Source organism: Papio anubis, chromosome 3 (genome assembly GCF_008728515.1).
Source record: "Papio anubis isolate 15944 chromosome 3, Panubis1.0, whole genome shotgun sequence".
Classification (NCBI taxonomy): domain Eukaryota; kingdom Metazoa; phylum Chordata; class Mammalia; order Primates; family Cercopithecidae; genus Papio; species Papio anubis.
In genome coordinates this window covers 19,922,667-19,944,324 of record NC_044978.1, presented here as the reverse complement: position 1 = coordinate 19,944,324, position 21,658 = coordinate 19,922,667, and the positions used below count along the sequence as shown (strand labels likewise).

Genomic DNA, 21,658 nt, shown 5'->3' with positions numbered 1-21,658 from the left:
TTTTAAAGAAAAAAAAATTTTTTTTTCTTTTTTTTTGAGACTATTGCCCGTTATGTTGCCCAGGCTGGATTGCAATGGTGCAGTCTTACTCACTGCAGCCTCTGCCTCCCAGGTTCAAGCAATTCTTGCACTCAGCCTCCTGAGTAGCTGGAATTATAGGTGTGTGCCATCATGCCAAGCTAATTTTTGTGTTTTTAGTAGAGATGAAATTTCTCCATTTGGCCAGGCTAGTCTCAAACTCCTGGCCTCAAGTGATTGGCTGACCTCAGCCTCCCAGAGTAGAAAATCTTTTTGAAAAATAAAATTCCAAATCTCAAAAGGCCCTATATAATTTTGGTGTTGGAAATTTACTTGTCAGTAAAAATGACTATTTACACAAATTATAAGCTTCCATATTAATGTATATGTGTATGAAACCTGAAATTCAAATTATATTGTTTATGATAGGCAACAGCTTCTGAGATTCATCAGATGATATTTACCTTTAGGGCATATCTAAAAATAAAATATAATACATGAAATCAGTGCTTTAATCTAATGATTCTTAAATGTTTTGGTCTCAGATCCCCTTTAAATTCTTAAAAAATATTGAAGAGCCCCAAAGAGCCTTCATTTACGTGGTTTTTGTCAATAGATATTTACCATATTAGACACTAAAACTGAGAATTTTTAAAAATAAAAAATAATAACATAGTATATAACATAGTATCTGTGACACTATGTTCATAAAATTTTAGAGAAAACTGAGATCAAAGGAAACCAAAACAGTCTGGTCATAGTGGCTCATGCCTATAATCCCAGTGCTTTGGAAGGTTGAGGCAGAGGATCGCTGGATCTCAGGAGTTTGAGACCAGCCTGGACATGTATGGAGACTCTATCTCTACACAACAAAGCAAAAATTAGCTGGGTGTAGTGTCTTGCGCCTGTAGTCCTAACTACTCGGAAAGCTGAGGTGGGAGGATCCCTTGAGCCTGGGAGTTCTAAGTTACAGTGAATTATGATTGCACCACTGCCCTCCAACCTGGGTGATAGAGCAAGACCCTGTCACCCTCCAAAACAAACAAAAACCACTTTTTTCTCTGAGTGTGTAGATGGTTAGTGTACAGTCCTTGAAAACATTGCAAATGGTATAGCAATATATGAAGCAGCCAGTATGTGTCCTAGCTAATTTTATCAATCACCTCTCTTCCTAGACCAATCAAATATTTTTCAATATTTTGATCCATGCTTATTGTATAAATGAAGTTTTTTAAAGCTGGAAAATTCCACACATTTATATACTTACTATTGTTCTTAAAAATTATTATCATCATTTTGAGGAGAGTCTTGCTGTGTTGCCTAGACTGAAGTGCAGTGGTGCGATCTCGACTCTCTGCAACCTCCGCCCTCCAGGCTCAAGCAATTCTCATGCTTCGGCCTCCCAAGTCGCTGGGATTACAGGTGTGCGCTACCACGCTGGCTAATCTTTGTAGTTTTAGTAGAGATGGGGTTTCGCCATGTTGGCCAGGCTGGTCTCAAAGTCCTGGCCTCAAGTGATCCACCTGTCTCGGCCTCCCAAAATGTTGGGATTACAGGTGGGAGCCACTGCTCCCAGCCTACGTTAAATTTTAAAGTCTTTCTATGTCAGGCCATATACCCAATCTAATTCTTTTTTTCTGTGAACTTTTTTGTTATACTTGTAGCCTTCCTACCCCAGATGATTTCCAAGCAAATTGACATTCTGTAATTTCAAATATTACTATTTCAGTATTTTGCAAAATGGTTGCAGTTTAATTGTTATTCCTTTTTTATTTATTAGCTTGCATATTTCTATAGAGAGTTTACCCCACATCAACCATTTGGATTCCCTGAAGTAAAGATGGTACAGGAAAGGGAGATACCTTGAAATACTAGGTTCCTTAGCATCCTCAAAGTTGACCAATGGTATTTTTTGTTTGTTTGGTTGTTGTTTGTTTCTGTATCTTCATGGACTCATGGTTTTAAGCATATTTGTGTTTTAATCATCACTGTTATTATTCTTATTGATGTTCATGTTATTCCATTTTAGATTAGTGGGAGCTTATTTAGTTTGCTATCTGTGTCCTTTGTCATGTCCTTAGATAATCCTAATCCTAATCCTGATTCATCATAGACATTTCCTGCAGCAAACCTGGAATCAGCCATTTCACCAAGGAGCTCTCTGATTCCATTGAAGGAAAATATAATATAGGTACAACCTGGGCATTAGGTGATACTTGTTGCTTCTGGGTTGGCTATTGTTTCTAGCCTCCTAAGTGTATATGACTCTTCTAATTTGAATTCATGACTATGGGGCTAAACCTCTAGTTCTTAAATCTGCTTTTCCTTTAAGTCGTGCCAAAAATCTGAACATCACAAACATAGTCATTTCATTTACCCCATAATACACACATACAACATTGTCAGAATAACAGTACCAACACCATCTCCAACAATATGCCTACTGAAATATTTTAGGTAATCTGCCTCCAGCCTCCCGGGTAGCTGGGACTGCAGGTGCACACCACCATGCCTGGCTAATTTTTTTTTTTTTTTTTTTGAGACAGAGTCTGGCTGTCTCCCAGGCTGGAGCGCAGTGGCGCGATCTCGGCTCACTGCAAGCTCCGCCTCCCGGGGTCACACCATTCTTCTCCTGCCTCAGTCTCCCGAGTAGCTGGGGCTACAGGCGCCTGCCGGCACGCCCGGCTAATTTTTTGTGTTTTTAGTAGAGACAGGGTTTCACTGTGTCAGCCAGGATGGTCTCAATCTCCTGACCTCGTGATCCACCCGCCTCGGCCTCCCAAAGTGCTGGGATTACAGGCATGAGCCACCGTGCCTGGCCTTTTTTTTTTCTTTTTTAATTTAAGAGACTGGGTCCTCCTATGTTACCCAGGCTGGTCTGAAACTTCTGGCCTCAAACCGTTGTCCTGCCTTTGCTTTCCAAAGTGCAGAGATTACAGGCATGAGCCACTGCGTCTGGCCTATCCTTTATTTATTCCACCACAGTTGCATCTACAAATTACTTTGTTGTAAAGTCCCTTGGAATAGTTTCTTCTGTGGCATTGTGTTACCAGTTAGATGCACCTTCGATTCATTTAACTTTATTTCAATTTTTAAGGTTTGCTTTTTAGATTTAGTTTTGTTTTATTATACATATATGAAGTATTTCCATGGTTCCAAAGTTAAATGTACAAAGCAGGTATGTTCAAAGAAGTCTAGTTTCTGTCTCTGTCCCACCCAACCTATTGTCTTCTTCCCCTTATAATAATTTACATTTTTACCTTTATGGTTTATCTTCTGATTTTTAAAAATATAAGCATGAATATTTATATTCCTGTCTTTTAGCATACTTTTAGCCATCTTGCTTTTTTCCTGTATAACACTACATGTATCTCATTCTTTTTTAATTGCTGCAGAATTTTTCATTACATAGGTATACTGCAATTTATTTATCTGATGCTGTATTGATGAACATTTAAATGATTTCCAGATTTTAGGAATGGTGATGATTGAATTCTCTGTACATATATCTTTTTTACTTGATACACTCCATCAAGCAACTATTTAAGTGACTGACTGTGGTGCTGTGCAAGCAGTTATATAAAGAAAACAGTGGTGACTCAGTCTGAAAACAGCTTAATATTATCATGTTTTCTTACACATTATTTATTTTTATTGAGGAAAAGCAACATGGAGTTTAGTGATTATTTTTGAAAGAAATAACCTATTTCTAATTCTGAAGAATGGTTAATATCTGTGTTTGGTTGCTTATAGGGTAGAAGGGATAAAATTGCCTTGTTCAACTTAGAACTTACTGTGTCATTTTAGTGGGGCATTGTGACTTCAAATAGACCCGATGCTTGAAATAGACTGGGTCATTGAATTCCAGCTGTAGCCCTCCTTCAGAACAGTTGAGCACTGAAGTCCTGGGCTGAAAATATGGCTTTTTTTTGAGATGGAGTTTAGCTCTTGTCACCCAGGCTGGAGTGCAATGGCACGCTTTCAGCTCACTGCCACCTCCACCTCCCAGGTTCAAGTGATTCTCCTGCCTCAGCTTCCCAAGTAACTGGGATTACAGACACCCACCACCACGCCCGGCTAATTTTTGTATTTTTAGTAGAGATGGGGTTTCGCTGTGTTGGCCAGACTGGTCTTGAACTCCTGACCTCGTGATCCACCCGCCTCGGCCTCCCGAAGTGTTGGGATTGCAAGCACGAGCCACCGCGCCCGTTCGGTGATACGGCATTTTAAAGCAACAGTCCTAGTAGAACAGAAGAGAGGTGTTGACTAGTAAGGAATTTAGGTTTAGAAGTACATTCTTAGTAAGAGAGGTGAGACTTACCTTCTTGTGTTTTAGTATAGTGAGTTCTGGATCATATCTATTACTCTTGTTAATCTCCTAACTTCCTACACTATATTCAGTAGAGGACACTTTTGCCTTACACAGTAAAGAAAGAGCCTCTGGATTCTACCAGTGGAATTGGAGCTCTCCAAACCTGCATATTAAAAGGCCTATAAGTTTTAGGGAGTCCCTTTGTCCACATGATTATTCTATAATACATTGTATTTATGGACATGGTATTATTATACACAGATCCTGTCTTTTAAAGAACATTGTAATCTACTTAACTGCTAGGACCAGAGAATGATAATTCAAACCATATTGTCTTATAGAAGACATATGTAAAAGTTAGTTATGTGTACCAACTGAAGTTCAAATTTGATTCAATTTAAAACAATCTGGGTCAGATTTTATATAGTTTGTGGACCCCTTGCATTCAAATCTCAAGGTTCTTATTAAAATGCAGATCTTGGCTGGGCACGGTGGCTCACACCTGTAATCCCAGCACTTTGGGAGCCCGAGACAGGTGGATCATTTGAGCTCAGAAGTTCAAGACCATCCTAGCCAACATAACGAGGCCCTGCCTCTTTTATTAAAAGAAAAAAACTTTTTAAATAAAAAATAAAAGCAGATCTTGGGTAAATACATGTAGTCTGGTTTACAGGTATAACAACTGTCTATAATGTAGTGATTTTGCCCCAGACTAGTTCAGAAATTACTGTTCTATGTATGGTAAATGAGAAAAATTGCTAGATTCTAGAATTGTGGCTTCTATTCGTAGTTGGAAAAATGAAGCATAAACATTTCTAATTTCAGATCAACAGCAAAAAGAAAGAATCAGCATGGGAAATGACAAAAAGTTTGTATGATGCGTGGTCAGGATGGCTAGTAGTAACACTAACAGGATTGGCGTCAGGTAAAGAAAATTTTTCAAGAAATCCTTTTTTAGTTAACAGAAGTATAAATTGTTCTTCCCTCCTTCCCTCAATTTTTTCTCAGGTACCATTGGATTTTAAAAAGCATTTGTTTCTCTTCTTCAAAAAATCTTAAATATAAGACTACGAGGCAGGAGGCTTCCATGTCTAGTCTTGGCTCTGTCACTTTACGTGTTTATCCAGTTTGGTTGATCTTTCTAGACTCAGTTTCTATATCTGTAAAATAAGTGTTTTGGATCAGATGATCAACAAAGTATCTTTTGATGTTAACATCATAATAAATAGCTAATATTTATTGTTTCCTATGTGTCGTACACTGTTCTAAAAACTTTATATGTATTTAAACCTCACCGCAATCCTATGGTGCCACCGCTGTCATTATCACCATTTTACAGATGAGGAGACTGAAGCAGAAGAAAAGTAACTTAGTCTGACTGAGGTCATACAGCTTAGTAAATGGCTAAACCAGGATTTGAATTAAAGCGTTCTAGCTCAAGACCTATCCCCTTCATCCTGCTATGCAGCATGGCCACAAAGTTCCAATGTGTGAGATTTTAAGAAAGAGCTGTTAAGGACCTGAAAACAACTATTAAGCACTGTTATAATCACTTTCAGCTTCCATGATGGAAGATTATGTTCAGAAGACCACAAAAATTAAAATTCTTGTAGAGAATACTGATAATTCTAATTGGCGTACATAATAATTTTATGGCCTCTGTGTATGTAACCCACTGATCTTTTTATATAAGAAGGACCCAGATTTGACTTTAAATTTGTGTATTTTTTATATTCTCACTGTAAAATAATCTTGATATACGGTTTTCTGTAATTTAAGAGAAATATAAATATTACTCCTATGAGTTTCAGTAATTGTTTCTTATGGACATGAAATTTTAATGAGATTGACATCATTCATAAGTCTGTTAATTATCGATTGAAAATTAGATTTGTGAACCTCCTGCCTTTTGAAGATATTTTAGTATCTTTTAAACACTGTTTTTCCAATCACAATTAATTTGATGTAACTTTTTAAAATTCCAAACAAAAATAGCAATTTTATTGTAAAAAAACTGTTTACAGTTTTAAAATATGTTTATGACTAAAATTTGAAGATCTTAAATTTATATGTAGTTCGTAAATGACCCTTTATTTAGAAGTCTCCTGCTTTCCACTTGCCTTTTAACTAGATTGTTCTCGACTCCCAAAAAAATTGACTTTTTTTTTTTTTACCATCCCCAACATATTTTTACAGGGGCGTTGGCCGGATTAATAGACATTGCTGCCGATTGGATGACTGACCTAAAGGAGGGCATTTGCCTTAGTGCATTGTGGTACAACCACGAACAGTGCTGTTGGGGATCTAATGAAACAACATTTGAAGAGAGGGATAAATGTCCACAGTGGAAAACATGGGCAGAATTAATCATAGGTCAAGCAGAGGTAAGTCTTGCTTTGTCTCAAGGTGAATTAATAATTGATATAGCAAAATGTTTCCAGTTCATTTAATTATAGAATTAATCACATATTAGATGATTGCATACACATTAAATGGATCCACCCTCAACACACTGCAGCAAGAAAGAATTAAGTGCAGTATTGTTTCAAGAAGCTTTTGTATTAGTTAACTACATAGTCGTATAACAAATCCTCTGGATTGTGATGCAAATATATTTGAGCTGTAGTAGAAAAGAAGTGATAGTTATTGCAGTAAGATCTGTGTAAAGTTACTAAGAAGTCAAGTTATTAAAACTAATGTATTACTAAGATTGGGAAGTTTGAATTATGAAAGTATGATTATCAAATAATTTAGTAAAATCAACCTTTTACACAGATACATTGAAGACAACAGATTTTTATTTGTGGCATTATAGCATTTACTTGATTAATTTACTATGATCTACAAAGAACATTTTAGAACTTAGGATATTATATGTATATTTTTAACATGATGACATGGATATATTTTTTAAATTTTGTTTCAGCTGAACTTGAGAGCTAAAGTGTATATATTTGCGCTAACATGAGTAGTATGCTGTTTCTCACCTGGCTTAATTGAATTGAGTTTAATGATCTTCTGGAAAGTTGCAGCAGAATGAAATCTGAGTGCTGTTACAATTTGTTTTCACCATTGTTTCCAAAAAGTGGTTTGTAGGCAGAGATTGAGTATAGCTGACATGTCTTGGTCCCAAGACTTTAGGGATTAGGAAAAAGATTAAATGGGCTCACGACTCCTTGTATATATAGGCATTAATTTTTGGATTCTACTTAAATATTTTGTTCATATAAAGTTTTCATTATTGTGGAAATAAACCAGGAGACTTTTTCACATTTTACTGAAGCTTCTTTTCTTTTCTTTTTTTTTGGTGGCGGGGGTGGAGTCTCACTCTGTTGCCCAGGCTGGAGTGCAGTGGCATGATATCGGCTCACTGCAACCTCTGTTTCTGGAGGTTAAGCGATTCTTCTGCCTCAGCCTCCCGGGTAGCTGGTGTTACAGGCGCGCGCCACCATGCCTGGTTAATTTTTGTATGTTTAGTAGCGACGGGGTTTCACCATGTTGGCCAGGTTAGTCTCGAACTCCTGACCTCAGGTTATCCACGCCTCAACCTCCCAGTGCTGGGATTACAGGCGTGAGCCACCATGCCTGGCCATTTACTGAAGTTTCTTGACAAGCATTTGCATTAGAGGTGCAATGTAAATTAAATTCATACTCTTGAACTATTTTCTTTTTAGGGTCCTGGTTCTTACATCATGAACTATATAATGTACATCTTCTGGGCCTTGAGTTTCGCCTTTCTTGCAGTTTCCCTGGTAAAGGTATTTGCTCCATATGCCTGTGGCTCTGGAATTCCAGAGGTAAGCCAAGTAATATTTAGTGTCATTAAACATTATTATGGTGCTTAACTTTTTGCCCTTAGTGATAATAGAAGTTGGCTTTTCTGGAGGGAGGGGATAGTTTGTTCATGGTATGAAAAAATTTTTTTAAAGTATAAGCTTTAAAATTGAAAAATTTGAAAATTACTGTTCCCTATAGTCATTTGATCATTTACTATGGAGGTTGATTTTTTTTTCTCTCACCACTAATTTAACACATGACTAGGCAAGTTTTCAGAAGATTTAGTTTAACATCAAGAGCCTGGAAGAACTGTCTTGTGACCTAACATTCTTTGATGGATTAGTTGTTATTTTGCTATTATGACCCTGATTTTTTTTTTTTTTTTTTTTTTTTTTTTTTTTTGAGAGTGAGTTTTGCTCTGTCACCCAGATGGGAGTGCAGTGGCGCTATCTCAGCTCATCGCAACCTCTGCGTCCCAGGCTCAAGCAATTCTTGTGTCTTAGCCTCCTGAGTAGCTGTGATTGCAGGCACGTGTCACCATGGCCAGCTAATTTTTCAATTTTTTTTTTTTTTAATAGAGATGGGGTTTCACCATGTTGGCCAGGCTGGTCTCAAACTCCTGACCTCAAGTGATCACCTGCCTCAGCCTCCCAAAGTGCTGGAATTACAGGTGTGAGCCACCGCACCTGGCTATGACACTGATTTTGATTCATTCATTCTCTTTTTATAATTACCTTTTGATTAGATGTTAGTTATTCTTGAATTTGGCCATTTTATACTTTGAGAAAGTGGTTAATCACAGTGGGTCAATAATATAAACTTTTGGGTTTTATTTTTCATCACAATAGAATAGAGTTATACAGAGGATTGACTGAACTTGTTTTGAACTTGTTTCTTTTCTCTTTTATTTTTCTGTAGTTAAATAAGTTACCAACTTTTTCCTAATACATTTCTTTTTAAAATGGAATTGTAGTGATCTTTAAGGTTGTATTAAGAATATCTTTCATAAAAAGCAATATGAGGCAGTATATAACAGTTGTCATTCATCCTTCTTGATATATAAAAAACTATTCCACATAATTATAGTACTTAGAGAAAACATAATATTATTATTTCTAACATAATGTCCAAAATATATTTAAAATATTATGCTTATTTTTACAACAGAAATATTCAAATTTGCCCTTTTTTTTGCTTATGTAATTATAATCCTTATAATTAAGGTCTGTATTCATTTTAACATGGCCTGATATTTTGATTTTGTTCCTGAGATGGAGTTACCCTCTCTCCTTTCTTGGGTAGAGAATTAGATTATAATATCAATTTATTATATGTAGCATAATAGGTAAAGTTTTTTAAAAATTAACTGTAAATTTTTCTGTAGGCTGCTAAAATTTGCAAGGTCATTTTTGTGCATAAAACAAGAAAATAACTTGGATTTGTTATATTCTTATGTTTCTTAAAGGACATTAAGCTGCCTTAATCTTTGCCTTGTAGATTAAAACTATTTTAAGTGGATTCATCATCAGAGGTTACTTGGGAAAATGGACTTTAATGATTAAAACCATCACATTAGTCCTGGCTGTGGCATCAGGTTTGAGTTTAGGAAAAGAAGGTCCCCTGGTACATGTTGCCTGTTGCTGCGGAAATATCTTTTCCTACCTCTTTCCAAAGTATAGCACAAACGAAGCTAAAAAAAGGGAGGTAAGTGTCTTTTGTAGTTAATTTGACTGAAAAATGCATATTGTATAGTGTTTATTTAAGTAAAGAATTTCTTTTTTTTTTTTTTTTTTTTTTTTGAGACGGAGTCTCGCTCTGTCGCCCAGGCTGGAGTGCAGTGGCCGAATCTCAGCTCACTGCAAGCTCCGCCTCCCGGGTTCCCGCCATTCTCCTGCCTCAGCCTCCCGAGTAGCTGGGACTACAGGCGCCCGCCACCTCGCCCGGCTAGTTTTTTGTATTTTTTAGTAGAGACGGGGTTTCACCGTGTTAGCCAGGATGGTCTCCATCTCCTGACCTCGTGATCCGCCTGTCTCGGCCTCCCAAAGTGCTGGGATTACAGGCTTGAGCCACCGCGCCCAGCCTAAGTAAAGAATTTCTTAGTGTAAAAATAATAAATTCTGTATTCAGATAAAAAATGTTGAGATTAATGTGTGCTTCTTTTGTTTTTCCTGAATACTCTATAACATCTTTCTGGAATCCATTCCCAGTGCTGCTCAGTTAGTCTTACGTTTTAGAGAAACTTTATAGATAGACAGCTGGTGTCCGTTGGGTTTCAGTTGCATTTCATGAAGATCTTCCTGTTTTCACTTTACCTTACATCTTTCCTCTTCGGAAATGTTTTCTAAGCTTAGCTTTGTTTTTTACTCTTACTTTCAACATTAAGAGGTTGGGAAACCTTAATAGCTGTGTTTTCCTCCTGGAGGCAGCATCTGGTGCCAGTGTCAGTGATGTGTGATATGAAAAATGCCATCCAGCGCCGTGGGGAAGTTCTGAGGGCCTTTAGAAGCTCTTGAAGTTTAAATCAGAAATTCACATTAAAAAGATTGCAAGAAATCCTTTTCATTTGATTGTTTAAGGCAATTTCCTTTACCGTTTCTTTAGGCCAGCCTGAGATCTTCTACAAGACCTTGAAACCTTATATATATTATGTATTTCCTCTGATGTTTCTAGATCGCTCTGAGTATTTTCCTGAGTCCTTTATATTAGCTCTAGACTTTGGGACCCCAGTCCCTTCCTATTTTCCAAATCTAAATCTACAGCCCCAGATGGTACAGAGATCTTTGGATTTTTAAGATATGATTTTTTTAAAAACCTCTCAAATACTGGCAGAACCTTTTCATCTTGTTGGGTTTTTTTTTAATGTTGGGTTTCATCTTGTTGGGTTTTTTTTCATCCTCTTGGGGTTTTTTTTAATGTACAAAAAGGTAGAATATTTTATCAAACTGTTTGATCTTCAGTTGAAATAATTCTAGTACATTTTAACGTTCACGTTAAAATATTGTCCCTGCATTGGCCATAGATATCCCAAAAGTGGGATTCTTCAGATAGTCATAGTTTCATCTCTGAATAATTGTGGTTCCAGTACTTTACTATACAACAAAAATAGCTAGCATTATTGATTCCTTTCTGTGTATCTAGTACTGTGGCAGATACTTTACTTGGACTTTAAAACTTAATTTCACAGTAATTTATTAATATGACCCTGTTATCCTCATTTAGAGATTAGGAAACTAGTGCTGAAAACAGCTAACTAACTTGCCCGAGACCACATACCTAGTTAGTGGCGGAACGTGGATTAAAATTCGTTTATCTTTGACTCCAAAGTCTGTGGTTTTATGTACTACATTACTGCCTTTGCGACTGTGTGGGTATATATTTGTGTGTATTCAAAACAAAACTCAAAACCATCCTGTAGCGTAGCAAGTTAGTGGCTAAGATGGAGCTAGAGCACCTGCCTCCTCAATTCAGTTCTGTTACTTTCTGCTGTACCTTTATATTTTTTGGTAAGACTTTTATTCTAAATTCAAAAAATATAATTAGATGTTTAGAAATTAAGTTTACCTAAATGTTAATGTTCGTACTGTAATGATTAATGTTAAGGTGTTATTCTGTTAGTGTATATGTAAATAGCAAGAATTCAGTTAGTTGAAAGCATTAAGGTCCCATAGTTTTGTGTAGACAAGAGGAGAGAGCATTGATATTTTTAAATTAAATGCTTCTTAGATATGTATGAAATGGATTAAAACATGTATAGGAGTTTTAGATACATAGGTGTTAGTTTGGTTGTGAATGCAGGATCAGGACAGTCAAATAAATATGTTTGCATTCCTTTTAGTGGGGGGAAGAAAAGGAGGTTAAATTTGCTCCCTTTCCTCCCCAAATAAGCAGAGTCTACATTCTAATGCCAACAATTTAATTAAAACAAATATTTATTTTTTTTTAATTCACCAAACTTTTATAAAGTATTTACTGGATGCCAGGCACTGTTCTGAGCACTTTCTATATATTTACTCAATCCTTAAGAGCTAAGTAGTATTATCACATTTCCATTTTAGAGAAGAGAAAACTGAGGCACGTAGAGATTATCTACCTGTAATCATACAGCAAGTAAGTAGCAGAGCCATGATTTCAACACAGCAGCCTGACTATGGAGTTCATGATCTTAACCATTTACAGCTTAATTCTGATTACTTATAATTTCTCTTCTGGAAATGTAACAATTGACCATTTGAAGAAATACTTTAGGTAGCCTTGGATATTTGCTGGATTAAAGTAGTGAAAGGAATACAGACTCTTGTCTAGGCGTGTTGGCTCACACCTGTAATCCCAGCACTTTGGGAGGTGGAGGCAGGTGAATCACTTAAGGTCAGGAGTTCGAGACCAGCCTGGCCAACATGGTGAAACCCCATCTCTACTAAAAATACAAAAATCAGCCGGGCGCGGTGGCAGGTGCCTGTATCCCAGCTACTGGGGAGGCTGAGGCAGGAGAATCAGTTGAACCTGGGAGGTGGAGGTTGCAGTGAGTCTAGACTGTGCCATTGCACTCCAGCCTGAGAGACGAGAGAAACTCTGTCTCCAAAAAAATAAAGGAATACAGACTCCGAAAAATAATTACAAATAAAACCCTAGTGAAATTATAGGTGTAGTTGGCTTCATACTGGTGGGAAGCAGACCACTACCAATTAATAGACTGGGGAGCTGGAGAGAGGACATGGAAGAGTGTCCTTGGATTTTTCTTTTCCTTTAAATTTTTGTAGAGGTGTTAGTTGGTGAGGCTGTAACTTGAGGAGCTGTTGTATGTGCTTTCAGAATGAGCCTCTCTAGACTGACAGTATTTTAGCAGTATTTCACAGGGCATAGGGTAGTGAAAATATAGGGGCTCTTACAAGGTCTTCAGTTCCCTGCATATCTTGCTAGGATTTGGAATAGAGTATTGATGGTGGAGCAGTTAGCTCTAAAATTTGAAGAAATGATATCCTATTTAAAAATAGCCGCACATCCCAGTTACTGCCCTCCCCTCTTATCTACACAAGCCTACATCTTGAAAATTGTCTATATTCATTGCTTCCTCTTCTTTACACCCTATTCACGTTAGTATATCTGGCAAAAAAATTTTTTAACTGAATAGTAAATGCGTGACTGACCTTTCAATTAAAGCACAGGAGAAAGAAACAAATCTTAATAGAAGAAATGAATACTTGCCCTTTGCTTAGGGAGCAAGGAAACATGAAAATTAAGTTCAGAAAATCCATTTGGAAAATTCAAGTAACATGAAGAATTTTTATTTGGTATGTGTGAATTTCTGCGAAATTATGAAATAAGCCATATCCTCTTTCTAGGTGCTATCAGCTGCCTCAGCTGCAGGGGTTTCTGTAGCTTTTGGTGCACCAATTGGAGGAGTTCTTTTTAGCCTGGAGGAGGTAGGTGAAAAGAATACAACAATTAAAGCTATATATAATTACCATTGCAAATATATTTCACACATATTTCACACATTTCAGTTTTATAGGTGATGTAATAGGTAAAGACTTTGTTTTCAAATTTAGTTTTCTAAAGTCGTTTTCCACTAATTCTTACATAAAAAGTAAATGTTATTCATGCTCCATACCTGGAGGAAACATTTGTTTTAATTTATTTATATACAAATATTAGTAATTATTTAAAATCTAACTTTACTTTGTTGACGTATTTAAAAGTAAGAAGTTGTGAATTTGACTTAATAGAGGGCACGTGAAACAATCTATTTCCATTGGCTAATTTCTGTATTTTTAGCAGAGATGGGGTTTCGCCACGTTGGCCAGGCTGTTTGTGTGTGTGTGTGTGTGTTTTGTTTTTTTGTTGTTGTTGTTGAGATGGAGTTTCGCTCTTGTTGCCCAGGCTGGAGTGCAATAGCGCGATCTTGGCTTGCTGCAACCTCCGCCTCCCGGGTTCAAATGGTTCTCCTGCCTCAGCTTCCCAAGCAGTTTTTGTTTAAAAAATTTTAATCAAGTCCTACGTTGTGTTTTAAAGTTTTTCCCATGTGATTATTTCTGATACAGTTACTGCTGTTTAAGGAAATAATTTTAGTCACTTCAGTGGATTATTTTGTTTTTGTTTTCTTTTCACATAAAAATGTAACCAGGAATTTTTTTTAAGTATTTTTTTGACAAATAATAATTGTTTATGTTTATGGGGTATAATTTGATGTGTCTATACATGTATACATTGTGGAATATTCAAATCAGAGTAATTAGCAAATCCCTCAGATATTTATTATGTCCTTGTGGTTGTGAGAACATTTAAAATCCTCTCTTTTAGCTATTTTGAAATATATAATACATATTATTAACTGTAGTCACTTTACTGTTAAATAGAACACCAGAACTTATTCGTCCTCTGTAAGTTCATACCCATTGACTAACCTCTCCCCTTTCCCTGTTCACTTCCCCAACCCCCAGCCTCTGGTAACCCCTATTCTACTCTCGACTTCTATGAGTTTAGCTCTTTTAGTTCAAGAATGTTTTTAAATTTACTTTTTTCTTTAGTTGTTTGTATTCTTTTTTCTTTTTTTAATGTAGAAGAGGCAAATTAAATGCATTATAAGCTAACAGGAGTTGGTGATGGTACATTTATTTTTAACTACCATGATTGAATTGAAGGTGAAACTCATTTTGAAAATAAAACAGGGCTAGGTATTCTAAATATTTATTGGACATTCATGATCAGTTGATACTGTGAATTTGTAATGATGATCACCATCTCCAAAAATAATAATAACATCAATTTTTCTTATTACCATAAAATCCATTACATGTAAGTTATAACTACAGCAAAATTTAGAGCTAGGATATTTACCATTCAAGTTATAATATATCAGAAACATCTTATAAAATTAGAGCATTAATTTTTCTTTTCCTTTTCTTTTTTTTAGGTTAGCTATTATTTTCCTCTCAAAACTTTATGGAGATCATTTTTTGCTGCTTTAGTGGCTGCATTTGTTTTGAGGTCCATCAATCCATTTGGTAACAGCCGTCTGGTCCTTTTTTATGTGGAGTATCATACACCATGGTACCTTTTTGAACTGTTTCCTTTTATTCTCCTAGGGGTATTTGGAGGGCTTTGGGGAGCCTTTTTCATTAGGGCAAATATTGCCTGGTGTCGTCGACGCAAGTCCACCAAATTTGGAAAGTATCCCGTTCTGGAAGTCATTATTGTTGCAGCCATTACTGCTGTGATAGCCTTCCCTAATCCATACACCAGGCTAAACACCAGTGAACTGATCAAAGAGCTTTTTACAGACTGTGGTCCCCTGGAATCCTCTTCTCTTTGTGACTACAGAAATGACATGAATGCCAGTAAAATTGTTGATGATATTCCTGATCGTCCAGCAGGCATTGGAGTATATTCAGCTATATGGCAGTTATGCCTGGCACTCATATTTAAAATCATAATGACAGTATTCACTTTTGGCATCAAGGTAAGTGCTAATGTAAGGTGATATTTGGGTAATCATGGCATGTTCAAAACTTGTATGTGAAATGAGAGAGGTTGTTGTTTCGTAAGTGACTGAAAAAAGTACTTATCTTTTGAGTTTAATTTTAAGTAATGAAAAAGATAATTCCTTAGCATATGTTGTTGACCATGTTATTTGTTGCTATTTAACAAATTGCCCCCAAACCTTAAAGCAGCTTAAGGTAACTACTTATTTTGTTCTTAATATTGGGTCAATGACTTGGGAAGGGCTCAACTGGGCATTTTTTGCTTGTGGTGTTTCATATAGTTGTTATTAGATATGGCGAGGGCTCATCATCTCAAAGCTTCTTTCATTTCCTTTTTAAAAAACTGTTTTTGTGGGTACACAGTAGCTATATATAGTTTTGGGGTACATGAAATCTTTTGAGAGGGGCATGCAGTACATAATAATCTCAGAGTAAATGGAGTGTCCATCACCTCAAGCATTTATCCCTTGTGTTACAAACAATCCAACTATACTGTTAATTATTTTTGAGTGTACAATTAAATTATTATTGAGTATAGTTCAAAGACGTCTTCATTCATGACTAGGCTGAAAAGATTCATACACCTGGGCTCCTGGGATCAATCATGCGTACTCTCTCTCTCATGCTTACTCCCGCTCTCTCTGTCTCTTTCTCTAGCTTTCTTTTTCCTCTCTGTGGTTTTTCTAAGGTGGTGGCCTCAGGGAATTAGATTTCTTGTATCGTAGCTCAGGATTCCCAAGAGGGCTGTTTTTAATGTAGCCAAAGAAGTCTTGCAGCATGACTTGCTTTATTCTATTCATTGAGGCAGTCACAGAGGCACACCCACATTCAGAGGAGGGACATACACTTACTGGGACAAGTGTCAGAGCATTCATGATCATGTTTTAAAACCACTTTTATTAGTTTCCTATTGCTGCTGTAATAAATTACCACAACTTAATGGCTTAAAAGCCATACAAATTTATTATCTTACAGTTCTGCAGATCAAAAGTCTGAAATGGATCTCACTGTGCTAAAATTAAGGTGTTCATAGGGCATTCTGGAGGCTGTAGGAGAGAGTCTGTTTTTTGCCTTTTCTGGCTATTAGAAGCTGTCAGCATTCCTTGGCTCCTGGCCCTCTGTTTGCATCTTCAAAGCCAGCAATGGCTGGTCAAGTCTTTCTCTTGTCTCATCACTCTGACACAAACTCTGCTAAATCTCCCTTCCACATTTGAAAAACCTTTGTGATTACTTTAGGCCCACCCAGATAAATCAGAAAATAATCTCCTTTTTTAAAGTCAGCTGCTTTGAAACTTTCTTTCTGCAACCTTAATTCCTCTTTGCCATGCAACGTAATGTAATCACAGGTTCTGGAAATTAAGTTGTGGACATCTTTGAGGAGCCGTTATTCTGCCGCATAGCAGTATTGGGTGTTAGCTTGAAAGGACACTGCAGACTCAGTTGAATTACTAGATCTATAAATACATGCCTTTTTCCGTCAAGAAATTAAGGCAGCTGGGCCTTATGCCTTGGGACGTTGCTTCTTTTGGATTTATAAAATAACAAAATTTGTTGATTAATGGTCCATCAGTAAATATAATTTCTCATATGACTGTCAGTGATATATATGGGGAAGCACATATCAGCTTATTCTTGTTCTTTAAATTACTGCCCCTGTACTTCATGTAATAGTATTTGCTAGTGATAATATGCTTTTACAGATGTAAATTAATGTGGAATAACAGCTTTGTTTCTACAAAATTAGAGTGTTATTAGTTTTTAGGTCTCTTTTCTCTTGTCCTAAGTCTGTAGTCCACTGAGTATCAAGAGTTAAAAAATAGAAAAGCCTGGCCGGGCACAGTGGCTCGCACCTGTAATCCCAGCACTTTGGAAGGCCGAGGCAGGCAGATCATGATGTTAGGAGATCGAGACTATCCCGGCTAACACAGTGAAACCCCGTCTCTACTAAAAATACAAAAATTAGCCAGGCGTGGTGGCAGGTGCCTGTAATCCCAGCTACTTGGGAGGCTGAAGCAGGAGAATCACTTCAGCCCAGGAGGCGGAGGTTGCAGGGAGCCAAATTCATGCCACTGCACTCCAGCCCAAGTGACAGGGTGAGACACTGTCTCAAAAAATAGTAAGTAGAAAATAATAATAACAATAATGATAGAAAAACCTTAAAGTTTTACCTTTTTTCTTAGGGAATCAAGTTAAAAGAGCTGTTAAAGCTCTTTTTTCTACCATAAGTAAGTGTTGGGTAAATCCCAACTTTCTCACAGTCAATTGAACTACAAGAAGCTGGAGGCAGTTGGCAGGCCTTTGTTAAGTCCCACCTTTGACTCAGCTCTGGCTGAGAGAGTGTAAAACACACTTTGATTTTTTTCTATTGTGTATCATTTTAATAATCCTAATAGACTCAAACATGCCATCATTTTGAGTTTGGCTCATTTCATATTCAGAGGAGTTTATTACTCTTTCCGTATTTTTTTTTTTTTTTGAGACAGGATCTCACCTTTTCGCCCAGACTAGAGGGCAGTCTTGGCTCACTGCAACCTCCGCCTCCCAGGTTCAAGTGATTCTCCTGCCTCAGCCTCCCAAGTAGCTGGGATTACAGGTGTGTGCCATCACGCCCAGCTGATTTTTGTATTTTTAGTAGAGATGTGGTTTCGTCATGTTGGCCAGGCTGGTCTGGTACTCCTGACCTCAGGTGATCCTTTGGGAGGCCTTGGCCTCCGAAAGTGCTGGGATTATAGGCGTGAGCCACCGAACCTAGCCTCTTTCAGTAGTCTTTAAATAATCTTACTTATGGTGCTTCTTATCCCTATTTATTATCCTCATTAAATTTAATCAATAAATGTTCTCTTTTTAATTGATTCGTATAAATAGAGTTGCCTGACAGATACAGGTTCAGTTCAGAGCACCACAATAAAGTGAATATCATAATAAAGCGAGGCACATGAAAGTCTTAGCTTCTTAGTGAGTATAAAAGTTCTGTTTACACTATGTTGTTGTCCGTTATGTGTACAATAGCATTATGTCTTTTAAACAAGTAGCACTTTAATTTAAAAATACTTGATTGCTAAGAAGTACTAATAGTAATCTGAGTCTTCAGTGAGTTGTAATCTGTTTTGCTTCTGTAGAGTCTTGCCTTGGTATTGGTGCTTGCTGGAGGTAGGACTGGCTGTAGCAATTCTTAAGATAACAGTGAAATTTGCCACATTGATTGACACTTCCTTTCATGAAAGATTTATCTGTAGCATGTGATGCTGTTTGATACCATTTTACCTACAGTAGAACTTCTTTTCAAAATTAGAGTTATTCTCTCAAATCGTGCTACTGTAAGCTTTATCAAGTAAGTTTATGGAAAATTCAAAATCTTTTGTCCTTTTAACCGAGTGTTCACAACATCTTTACCAGGAGTGGGTTCCACCTCAAGAAACCACTTTCTTTGCTCATCCATAATAAGTAACTCCTTATACATTTAAGTTTTTTTAATGAGATTCTAGCACTTCAGTCACATCTTTAGTCCACACTTATCATTCTAGTTCTCTTGCTGTTTCCACCACTCTGTGGTTACTTCCTCAACTGAAGTCTTGAACCCCTCAAAGTCATTCATGAGAGCTGGAATCATCAATTTCTTCCAAACTCCCATTAATATTAATATTTTGACCTCCTCCCATGAAACATAAATGTTCTGGATGGCATCTAGAATGGTGAATACTTTTTTGAACATTTTCAATTTACTTTGCCCAGATCCATCCAAGAAATTATCCGTAGTGGGTTTCCAAGTTATCGGGGCGAATCCATACAGATCTTCAGCAACCTCAACTCTTGCCTTCTCAGAGGAAAGAATTCTACTGAGGGACATAAGGCAGAAAAACAGACTGAGGCAAGTTTTAGAGCAGGAATGAACGTTTATGAAGAAGCTTTAGAGTGGTAATGAAAAGAAGTTAAAATATACTTGAAAGAGGGCCAAGCGGGCATCTTGGAAGACAAGGGCCCCTTTGGCTTTGGACTCAGGGTTTTATATGTTGGCATACTTCCGACATCTTGCATCCCTATTCCATTGATTGTTCTTTCGGGGTGAGCTGCCCACATGCACAGTAGCCTACTGGCACTTGGGAGGGGAGTGTGCGAAGTGTATTTACTGGAGTTATATGCATGCTTGCCTGAGGTGTTTGTCGCTTAGTGGCCGAATGTCCCTAGGAGGTTGTATTTCAGTTAAACTCCACGATTTTGCCTATAAATGTGCGTGCCTGAGCCCACTCACCCAACTCCTGGGATCTTATCAGAAAGCTGCTGATAGCTAGTTTCAGGTGTTTCTATCTATTGGAAGACTGCCTTTCCCTGACACTGGCTGCAACCAATTATTATTTTAGAGAGACAGCATGAGAGCTATCTGACCATCATCCGCTGATGGTTGCCTGACATTCCTGGTGAGGTTGGGGGGATCCCTCTCCTGCCTAGCTCATGCCTGACTAGCTACCTGCTGTAACAAAAGCACTATCTATGGTAGCTGTAGCCATAGGAAATGCATTTCTTCAGTAAAACTTAAAAGTCAAAATTAGTCCTTAAAACAACATGAATCTCCTTGTACATCTCCATCAGAGCTCTTGGGATACCAGGTGCATTATTGGTGATGAGTAATATTTTAAAAGAAATCTTTTTGTCTGAGCAGTAGGTCTCAACAGTGGGCTTAAAATAGTCAGTAAACCATGCTATAAACAGATACACTGTTATCCAGGCTTTGTTGTTCCATCTGTAGAGCACAGAGAGAGTAGATTAGCATAATTTTTAAGGGCACTAGAATTTTCAGAATGGCAAAGTAGCACTGGCTTCAACGTAAAGCCACCAACTGCATTAGCCCCTAACAAGAGAGTCAGGCTGTCTGTTGAAGCTTTGAAACCAAGCATTGGCTTTTCCTCTCTAGCTGTGGAAGTTCTAGATAACATCTTCTTCCATAAAGGCTGTTTCATCTATGTTGAAAATCTGTTGTTTAATGTGGCCACCATCATCAACAACCTCAGCTAGATCTTCTATATCACCTGCTACAGCTTCTACATCAGCACTTGCTGCTTCACCTTACACTTTTTTTTTTTTTTTTTTTGAGATGGAGTCTCGCTCTGTCGCCCAGGCTGGAGTACAGTGACACGATCTCAGCTCACTGCAAGCTCCGGCTCCCAGGTTCATGCCATTCTCCTGCCTCAGCCTCCTGAGTAGCTGGAACTACAGGCGCCTGCCACCACACCCAGCTAATTTTTTTGTATTTTCAGTAGAGACGGGGTTTCACCATGTTAGCCAGGATGGTCTCAATCTCCTGACCTCGTGATCCGCCCACCTCAGCCTCCCAACACCTTACACTTTTTATTTTATGTTGCAGAGACAGCTTCTTTCCTTAAACCTCATGAACCAACCTCTGCGAGCTCCCAGTTTTTCTTCTGTAGCTTCCTCACCTCTTTAACCCCTGATAGACTTGAAGAAAGTGAGGACCTTGCTCTGGATTAGGTTTTGATTTAAGGGAATATCGTGGCTGGTTTGATCTTCTGTCTAGACCACTCAAGACTTTCTTCATATCAATAATAAGGCTATTTTACTTTTTTTAAATCATTATGTGTTCACTGAAATAGCACTTGTAATTTAATTCAAGAACTTTTGAATTCATGACTTGACTGACTGCGGCTAGAGGCTGAGATTTTGGCCCCCCCTCAGCTTTCAACATGCCTTCTTCACTAAGCTTAATTATTTTTAGCTTTCTTATTTTTTTTTTTTTTCTTGAGACAGAGTCTCGCTCTGTCGCCCAGGCTGGAGTGCAGTGGCTGGATCTCAGCTCACTGCAAACTCCGCCTCCCAGGTTTACGCCATTCTCCTGCCTCAGCTTCCCGAGTAGCTGGGACTACAGGTGCCCGCTACCTCGCCCGGCCACTTATTTATTTCTTTGAGACAGGATCTCATTTTGTCACCCAGGCTGGAGTGCTCATTGCTCACTGTAGCCTTGAACTCCTGGGCTCAAGTGATCCTGCCGACTCAGCCTTGTGAGTGGCTGGGACTACAGGCATGCACCACCACACCAGCCTATTTTTTGTTTTTTGGTTTT

The 21,658-nt window shown here is 37.7% G+C and overlaps 1 protein-coding gene across 8 annotated transcripts in view; it reads left to right on the top strand.

Moving 5' to 3' along the window:
* CLCN3 (chloride voltage-gated channel 3) overlaps positions 1–21,658 on the top strand; it is a 108,558-nt gene that overhangs the window by 66,059 nt on the left and 20,841 nt on the right. For 6 of the 8 annotated variants that reach the window (XM_021938938.2, XM_021938937.2, XM_021938942.2 and 3 more), the window contains 6 exons: positions 5,156–5,255; positions 6,527–6,714; positions 8,005–8,127; positions 9,605–9,811; positions 13,447–13,527; positions 15,018–15,563. In XM_021938938.2, coding sequence (XP_021794630.1) covers positions 5,156–5,255; positions 6,527–6,714; positions 8,005–8,127; positions 9,605–9,811; positions 13,447–13,527; positions 15,018–15,563 — 1,245 coding nt within the window. The remainder of the gene's footprint in view (positions 1–5,155; positions 5,256–6,526; positions 6,715–8,004; positions 8,128–9,604; positions 9,812–13,446; positions 13,528–15,017; positions 15,564–21,658) is intronic. The other 2 variants (XM_021938941.2, XM_021938945.2) reach the window with 1 other exon arrangement.